Source organism: Pistacia vera, unplaced genomic scaffold (genome assembly GCF_008641045.1).
Source record: "Pistacia vera cultivar Batoury unplaced genomic scaffold, PisVer_v2 Contig155, whole genome shotgun sequence".
Taxonomy (NCBI): domain Eukaryota; kingdom Viridiplantae; phylum Streptophyta; class Magnoliopsida; order Sapindales; family Anacardiaceae; genus Pistacia; species Pistacia vera.
Genome location: NW_022195630.1, coordinates 863,188 through 872,490, shown reverse-complemented (window position 1 = coordinate 872,490; position 9,303 = coordinate 863,188). Strand labels below are relative to the sequence as shown.

The window sequence follows — 9,303 nt, the reverse complement described above, 5'->3', positions numbered from 1 at the left end:
CCAACCTAGTTCACTAAAACCTGCCCAAATTTACCCATTTTGCATGGGGAAAGTGAAAAGGAAGATGTATTGCTCATTTTGTATGATAATAATAACACAAATGGAGATATAGATATTGACATTAATCTTAGAAATGATATGAATGGTTGAGAGGAAATGATATAGATTCTTAATTTTGTGATTAATTTTGATTATGTAATGCCATAATTTAAAGTCAATAATACTACAAAATTTGTTAATTGATCATTGGGATGATATTAATTTTTAGAATTTTTTTATTATTTTATTAATTTTTTGTAAAAGGCGTATCCTACGATACGATACGATACGCGATACACGATACACGATTCGAAAAATTAGGTTTTCGATACACGATACGATACATGATTTGACAACCATGGAATGGTCAACTATTTTCAAAAATAAATATCCTTAATTTGCTTTAACATTTAACCACCACTAAGTAACCGAGTGGTCAACTATGACTCTTAGGTATATTACTGAAGAGGTAATTTGGGTGGTTACTGAAGCTTTTACCCGGACGATAGTTTCAGGGTCCTGAAGGATTAGTTGAAGTGCGCGTAAGCTGGTCTGGATATATATATATAACCTCTCTATAGTCATAATAGTGGGACCAACTAATTTATTATAATGAGGAGGTTATAACATAATAGAAGTGTGATTAAAAAAATTATTGTTTTGATTTAATTATACTTAGTGTAAGTGGTATGGAGATAAAATATATACTACATTAATATTCCAATAAGAAAGTATACAATTTTACATCTAGTACTTTAACATGCAATTGAATGTTGACATGTATTGTTTATAAATTTGTTTTGAATCTTTGTTAAAGCAGTGGTTATAGATGAAAATGAGGGTCTAGCAGAGGCATCTCCATCCCATAAAATGCAAATGAGGTCTATAAGCTCTTCCAATCGTCCATCACTATTCTCTGGAAGCGCAGGCCTTAGCGTTCCTCCTCCAACTTCCATTGCAATCTAATCATCATATCACACACAAAAATTAATTACTGCTGACTGTTATTTGTTTTTAATTACTTTTGTTTGAAAACCAACATCTAATTTAAACATTTCTTTAATTTTTCTTTTTCATCCTTGAATTGAATTAATGTTAATCTTATACATACCCTGGTCGGACCATAGTCTGTCTCAATATATGGATGATTTCCTGTTAAGAGCTCATTCAATATGATACCAAAACTATAAACGTCGCTTTTTTCATTATAAGGCTCACATCGAATCACCTCGGGCGCCATGTAAACATAAGTTCCTGAAATGAAGAAATACCATAGCAAAATATATTTATGATTAATTTCCTAAAGCAAATATTGCTATATACAAATCCTTTATTAAATTTGGAAATCATTTTATAAAATTAATGTGAGGTTCTTACCTGTTTCGCCAGTGAGTGCCATCTCTTCATCACACAAGTATCGAGCATGGCCAAAGTCGGCCACTTTTACGTGCTTAGAATCATCCAAAAAGATGTTGCTTGGCTTCAAGTCACGATGAATGACCTTTGGTTTTTGTTCATGAAGATATTGCATTGCCTGAGCAATCTCCAATGCCGTATCCAGCCTCTCTTTAAACGGAGGAATTGGAACACTCCTCTCTTTTCGTCTTTTATCTGGTCCATGTAGCCACTGCTTCAGTGTCATACTCAAGAACTCTGTCACCACCCACCCATGATTCGGAGGATCAAGGCACGCACCCATTAGCTGCAGAACAAAACGATGCCGTTGTCTCGACAACGTATCTACTTCTTGAGCAAAAAATGTTACACCGTTCTCATTTTGTCGGAAAAAATCAGGGAATATGCATTTCACTGCAACGTCAAGTCCTCGCCAAACCCCTTTATGAATGTTTGCCGTACTTCCTTGACCTATTTTTTCTTGCAATTCTATCTGCATAGATAACACATATCATGTAAAATCTATGCTTACTTTAGATTTTTTTTTTTTTTTTTTTTTTTTTTCACGTTTAATGGGATCTTACCTCATTTGGGTTAATGTACCATCCATTTATCTTGGCTTGATTGACTAAAGCGGCTAAATCTGAATGTGGATGCAAAGGAGTTGGCATTTGAGGGGTAGCATTGACTTCAGGAGTATTGTAGTCAAGAAGACATTGATCGTGTTGTTCTTGTTTATTGTGGGTCATGAGCTCCAAGAGACCATTGTCCTGTGCAATTTGAAGACAGTATCTTAGATAGTCTTGCGTTCTTTCCATTCTCTTCCTGTAAATGATCCGAAGTTCTTTCTGCTTTTGGACTTCTCTTTTAAGTTCTTCCACCTATACAAGCCAAAAACCCACTTGAAATTTGCATCAATTTTAAGACCAAGGCCCAACTTAAATATTCATGGTATGAAAATACGGCTAACTTAAATTGGATACCCTAGAAGGCAATGTTTTGGGTAGTCTAATAATCGAGTATAAAGATGAAGAGGTGAAGACCAACACTATAATTCTATATATGCATCAATACCTCATTGATTTCTGACAATGCATTTGTCAAAAATTGGGACCAAATCTCCATAAGTAGTCATGTGACTCGAACAAAATACATTAGACACATGTGAACCATTTCTTCAAATTCATTGACTATAACATGAATTTAGATAGCTATATATTGATTGTGGTCCAAACTACCTGCTCCTCCAATTTGGATGTGGACTGATGATGCTGCTTGTGTTGGTGTTGGTGTTTGTGCTGCTGGTTTTGGTTTGTGGAAACAACTGACCCCATGTTTATGCAATCATTCATTCCACGGCAACATCCACCAGACTTCCTTGCTTTGCTGTTGCCCTTTCCTTGCTTTGCCGGAGAGCTCAACACCGGCGATTGTCGAGACCCGAATAAAGGCGATTTTTTCTGTTGATGAGGACTGCCTGCAACGATCATGATAATGTAACTTTATTATTTGTTTATCATATGATAAATTAAAGTTTCAGCAAAGCGGTCAGAGAACCATAAAGCGACTTATAAATGTGTTGAGATTGTTGTCAAACACTGGCTAACGACAGCTTAGGGCGGATTATGTTATGAAAAAACTAGTTGAATGTGACATCCTTGTAAAATACTAGAGGATGCATGAAAATGAACTGCCTTATCTAGATTTTTTCAAAGAGATCAGTGATATCGTCTATGCAATTGTTTTAACCTTTACGAAAGAGGAAATGATGAAACTCATAATTGGGTGGGATTTCCTAAAACTCACGGCGAATGTGTACAAAGTTTATTTTGGACCACCATTTTGTGGTCCTCCTCTATATATAACTTGAAGCTACCATAATCAGAGCATATATATGTATGAGCGGTGGGTGCAGAAGCGAGCTCGCCAAATTCAAGTCGGTGGTTGGATTTTGAAATTGATTTTCGATTTTACCAAAGAGACCATGTCTGTTATAAGTTTTAAAAAATAACATCATTATAAAGACAAAATTGACTCATTTTTATTTAATTTGGGATCACCAAATGGGAATCCAAACTTGAGTCGGGTGCTTATCATTAACATAATAAAAAACTGAATTATCGAACGTGGGGTCTCAACTTTGGGCAATACTGCGGCGGGATTGATTAAATAGTATTAAAGTCGGAGTTGATAATATTGCACATATATACAATTATATCAAAATATATAGCTGTGAAGTGTTGTAGAAGCAAATTATAAAGGAAAACAAGATTCTTTTGTGTAATATCAAATGTCATCTTCATCACTGGCTTTGTAACTTTGTAGGAGAAAGAAAAAGCTGGTGGTGATGATTTAATGAAAATTATATATTCACCTAGGGATCACCTTTCGATCAGATAAGTTTGTCTTTTACAAACAAAGCAAAAGCAGAAGAAGTGAACCATCTACCTCTCAAACCTGACCAATTTTTTTTTCAATTAACTTTCACGCGGTTTTCATAAAACTCAAAGGGCTAGCTTCATGTATTATGTATATACCTAACACTTAGTGTAGGGGTATTGATAATACCTACAAATAAATTGCAGGTGTACCAAATTTTCCTTTATTAACTAACTAATTTCTAATGCCAGAAGTATTTGTTTATCATAATATAAAACAATGAAGAACTTTTATCTTCTTTCAAGAAAAAGCTTCAAACAACTTCATAGTTTTCAATGTGATCGAGTTCATACATAGTACTGGCCAGATCATGAACTGCATGTAACACTCAAGTTATAAATTAATACATCCTTTTATTATCATTTTAATTATATTAGTTTAAGGACATGTATATATTAAAGACATATGTTAATTAACGATCGAATAAAACTCCCACATCAAGAGTCTTTAAAAGACAAAAGTATTAACTGAAATTGATTGTAACTTTTGACGTATATGCTGTAATATGCCCTAAAGAATTAAATATGTAGATTATTAAGATAACCCTTACTTAGTTTAAAACTAAATACCATTAAAGTCCTCTTCCTCCATGAAAAGAGAGCTAGGTTAGAAGGGAATATGATGATTAAGTCTGTGAAGAAAGAAGGGTCAACGCCTAGGCAGTTAGGTTATCTCTTCGAACTCTCATAACCATTCATATACATTATATTGCTGGCAACTTCCCCACCTCACCAACCGTACTAAATCTTTTAATTAACTAACCAAGTTTAAAGGATTAATGATCCTACCAAAGGTTTTTAATCCCATTATTAAATACCACTTCATCTTTATTAATTAATTTCCAAACACACTTTGAAACTATAAAATAGTGTATTTTCTGAATTAGTTACGAATCCACCACCGCTTTAAATAATATATATAAAGACAGTTTCTAATCATATGATCATGTTAGATTTGACTAGAGAGGGATTCTTTTGAGTGGGACTTCCCCATTTTAATTCAATTACAACCTTCTGCATGCTTGTCACGTACTAATCCTATATAATTTAATTTATAGCTCATTATAACCTCTAATAACAATGAATTAACCCTCTTTTAAGTCTATTTGTTTATAAATTTTTTTATGCTTACAGGACGTGGTTATATCTCTAGCCTTGTATCCCCGTTTTCACAATCACAAACACTAAAATCTTCTGGATCCAAAAGGGCGAACGTGGTCAAGTGAAACTATTTATTAACGTGTTGCATGCATTAAGGGGAATAAAATTTCAGAAGAATTATTTTATTTAATTTTTTATTTGATGGACACTAATTTTTTTTTATTTTTTTATTTTTTTTTTTTTTTGGGTTACCATCATTAACTTGATAATTCATTGATTAGTTCACAATTTCTCCATGTTTTCATGGTATTATGCAAGTTAAGATAGCGTTAACAGCACATGGCAGCATATCAGGATATAATTCTTTTATATATAAATACTCAATTTTGAGTGGTATATAATATATTTATATGAATAGCCACATTTGTAAGATTCCTTTAGGGGGGCCTCTTATATAAATCATGCTTCAGTTATTAATATAAATTTGCACGTACTCCTCTCCTCTCCTATCTTCCCCCACCGCAATTATTTTTCTGTCAAAAAGCTACACAACTTAAATAATAAAAGAATAAAAGACTATTTATTTTTGCTTCGTAATACAGCGTTAGCGGCATGGATCATAAACTAACCTCGTTAATCTAATAATCAATTCTAACAAATGTACACCTCCATATATTTATATATGCTTTACCTTCATTTTGAATGTAATCGTCTCCCTAACTATAGAAAGAAAGAAAATATTCATGACCAAATTTTGAATTTCATTCCCTGACTTGTGGAGAGAATCTTAAATTAAGCAGCTGTTAGAAAGGGAATTAAGCAAAACAGGCAGCTAGTGAGTTGTTTAACTAATTAAGGGGGTCTATGTATGGAAGTTTTGACAATTTACTTACCCAAAAAAAGAAAGTATTTGACAATTTGATTGGACCTCATTAACACTGAATTCTAATCTTATTTGGTAATATAGATCAATCTTTTTATTATTTTTTTTTTTTTTTTTACGATCGAGAGTATCTGAATCAGCTTACGTACACTTCAATTAATCGTCGAAACTCTAAAATTACCATCAGAGTAAGAGTTCCAATAACTACCCTTATTAAAAATCGAAGAGGAACTCAAACTCAAAACTTCTTGAATAATATACCCAAGAGTCTTTATCCAACCAGTCAACCTTATAAAGTTGGAGGACCTCCATTTTCTTTGCACATGCCTTTGTCATGCTAGCGTCATTCAGTTTTAATAAAATGTTACAGCATAAGATAACCAAGTAATTTTCAATAAATTTGAAATTTACCTGGAAGCAATTTTAATGGCGGTGAGAGGAGACTTGTTGAGGAGGGTTAGGCACCCAGCAGCAGCAGTGTCCCTTTTTCTGGTCTTGGTAGTTGGGACAGAGAGATATTAATAGCATTTTGGTAACCCAATGTTCAAGTAAAGGGGGGCCATACCAATTGCCAGTCGCCAGCCCAACATTAACGCAAACACAAACACAAACACATTGATTGAATTGAATGGTCATGCAATTTTTCAACTGAACAGATTACATAAGAAGAAAGAAAGAAAAGAAAAGAAAAGAAAAGAAAGCAAAAGCTCTTTACTTTCTCTATTCCCATGGGCGAAGATCTGCCTTTCCCTTTACCATCACACCCCCTCTCATTTTGCTTGTGATTACGATCTCGAATCTTTCGTTTTCCCTCTTCTCTTTTTCTCTCTTTCTTCTTCTATCAAACCCCTCTCCTTGTCAGTTATAGATCATCTTCAAGAATTAACGCATCCCCAAATATTATTTCTTACTTTTCAGATCAAAATCAAACTCCCATCTTCACTTTTCTTTTTTCTTTACTTCCATCCTTTGTTTTCTTCTACATTCCACCTTATATTTGCCATGAGGATACTCAAAAAGTTTTTTTTTTTTTTTCCCTACCCAAGTTTTATAATTTTGAAACAATATCTTGCTGCAGTTTCTTATTTGACTGTTCAAACTCGACAATAAATTTTGTTACATACATAATTTTAATCAACATCAAAATTAAAATATATGTAAAACAACAGTTAACCACAAAAATTGCCCATTTCAAAAAGACTAGTTCAGAATCAAGTCTCTGATTAACATCAAGCCATTACTAAAACAAAATTACGAAGAAAAATTTTACAACAGTTTTTTTCTATAGGATGATATAATTATTCAAAACTACATTATCAAGCCATTAGCAATGGCACGATTAGTATCAAAATGGGTAGTTTCATACACTGGAAGCTCTTCACAATACCTATTATTCCCAATCACAGCTAGATGATCAAGCTCAAACAAATCCGAACTAGAGTAACTTGCAGCATCATCATCGTCCTCATTGTCGTCCTCTTCATAATTAACTCGAACATCTCTCATCATTAGCTCACTTTTCTTTTGATTTTGATGATAATCTTTCAAAAACTCCCTGGCCACTTCACCTACACCTTCTTTTCTCTCTATCCCCTGAAACTTTAGCTCTTCTTCCTTCTTTCTTGATGAGGATTTTCCCATTTTCCATGCAGTTGGTACTGCAACAGACATTAAGCTTGATTCTTCTTCTTCTTCATATATACATTTGTGTCCGCACGGTCGACAATCTTCGTCAACAATTACACTAACTGGGTAGAATCTAACGCTTCTTTTAACCCCATTGCGCAATCTCTCTCTGGTGGAAGGCGAATTCTTGCTTAAACATGATCTTGAAAATGACGATGCTGAAGAACATGTTGAAACTTGGCCAGACTTTGAGTTTCTCTCCGAGTTCAAATTGTAAAAGTTTTCATTATTTGAAGATGAACTCTTTGTTTTCTTTGCATTTCCTGCTGTGAACAGAGAGTTGATGAAACTTGCGAGACGACCGCCCGGTGAAATCGGCTGTTTCACCTTCTTCAGATTGCTGTAAATTTTCAAGGCCCTTGATTTTGACTTGATGAGAGTTTCTTCAAACTTTGGAGTGTGTTCTATGGCGGAATTGTAGTGATAATCATCAAACATGTGCAATTCTCTCTGTTCATAAAACAGAGCCCTCTCTGTTTTCTTTGTTTTCTCTGGTTGAGCCGAGATGCCAGTTCTCACCGGTTTAGGCCTCACGAAACACGAAGACCTCGTTCTTGAACCGTACAAAGAATCCGTATCAGAGGAAGAGAATCCTCCAGAACTCGAATCTGATGAACTTGAAGTAGAGCTAAAAAAGAGAACATCTTGATCATGATCATGATCTTGATGAGATTTTCTCTCGTATTCCGTCAAAAACTGTCTCTGTTTGTTGCTGGCCTTTTCATTACCCTTCTTCTCCATCCATTTCTCAATCAAACAAGCTCGACGAAGACTCGACATCTGTTCCTCTTGAATGGTCCTGTCACTTTTGAAACGATTTTTGCTCTGCTTCTTCTGCATGGTTTCTCTGTAGAACTTCATGTCCGGAGATTTTGTCGTCCCGTCGTCAGTCGAAGTGGAACGGTAGATTTCATCGAGAAGGGACGAAGAAAAAGATGGGTTAGTGTTTTTTTTCTCTTGGCGATATCGATTTTCTCTCAGTGTTCTCTCCCAATTATACATCTCTTTTTGCAGAGTGATGGAAATAAGAAAGAGTGAAAAATATGGTGGTAATGGAGGTTCAAAAGCTGCAACACAAAAGGAATAGAAGGTGATCAAATCATGTAAAAGAAACTTCCAAGAGAGAATTCGATTTGATTCCTTTTTTTTGTTTTGTTTTTTTTTTTTTTTTCTTCTTCTCTCACTTTAGTGAATTGGAGAGAAAAATGAAGAAGTAATTGAGAGCAAATTTGCACGCCTTCAACTTGAAGATGAAGAGAAGGGAACAGAAGGGAGAGACTTTATAAAGCTCTTCATGCGCGTGCATGTCCATCCTAATTGGAGCCAATGCCAGTTTGGCATTTCATGACGTGGCATTATTTTAACACTTGGTTTACCCCTGATTGTCCACTTTCAAAATTGAAATTAAAGCCGTAGATCATGTAGACGAGTTGGGAAATCATAAGGGGTTGTATTATAGAGAGAACACAGAAGAAATGACTGTATTTTTGTCATAGTTGTGGGTCCATATGTTGGTGTGGCTGTACTGATCGGTAACTGTGGATGGCTCACACGGGATTATTATTAAATTATCATCAAATTTAGGTTAAGTGATTAAATACTAATCTATAAACATCTTATAATCTCAATTAATTAATATCACAATCACATCAGAAACTCGATGAGAGTTAGATCTAAGTTGTATTATATTAAGTTAAGAGGGTATTTTTCATAATATAAAAGTAAATGTGAAGAAGAACTTTATAATTTTCTATTATTAAA

At 34.3% G+C, this 9,303-nt stretch overlaps 2 protein-coding genes across 2 annotated transcripts; both read right to left on the bottom strand.

Moving 5' to 3' along the window:
• Positions 1–794: 794 nt before the first annotated feature.
• On the bottom strand, positions 795–2,949 carry LOC116124708 (serine/threonine-protein kinase STY46-like). The gene is made up of 5 exons (XM_031410446.1): positions 2,673–2,949; positions 2,019–2,315; positions 1,417–1,927; positions 1,151–1,293; positions 795–1,001 (listed from the first exon to the last, which is right to left on the bottom strand). Exons 1-5 carry the CDS (start codon positions 2,922–2,924, stop codon positions 795–797), a joined length of 1,410 nt encoding a protein of 469 aa, XP_031266306.1. The 5' UTR covers positions 2,925–2,949.
• A 4,187-nt stretch (positions 2,950–7,136) lies between these two features.
• Positions 7,137–8,685, bottom strand: LOC116124761 (protein BIG GRAIN 1-like B). Its single transcript, XM_031410500.1, has one exon. It carries the CDS (start codon positions 8,542–8,544, stop codon positions 7,165–7,167), a length of 1,380 nt encoding a protein of 459 aa, XP_031266360.1. The 5' UTR covers positions 8,545–8,685; the 3' UTR covers positions 7,137–7,164.
• Between the last annotated feature and the right edge of the window lie 618 nt (positions 8,686–9,303).

Excerpts from the sequence above, each read along its gene's own strand:
- LOC116124708 (XM_031410446.1), bottom strand. The coding sequence starts at position 2,924 with ATGATCGTTGCAGGCAGTCCTCATCAACAGAAAAAATCGCCTTTATTC. Across the intron at positions 2,316-2,672 it reads CATCCAAATTGGAGGAGCAG|GTGGAAGAACTTAAAAGAGA; the intron begins GTAGTTTGGACC and ends TGGCTTGTATAG. Across the intron at positions 1,002-1,150 it reads CAGACTATGGTCCGACCAGG|ATTGCAATGGAAGTTGGAGG; the intron begins GTATGTATAAGA and ends TATGATGATTAG.
- LOC116124761 (XM_031410500.1), bottom strand. The coding sequence starts at position 8,544 with ATGTATAATTGGGAGAGAACACTGAGAGAAAATCGATATCGCCAAGAG.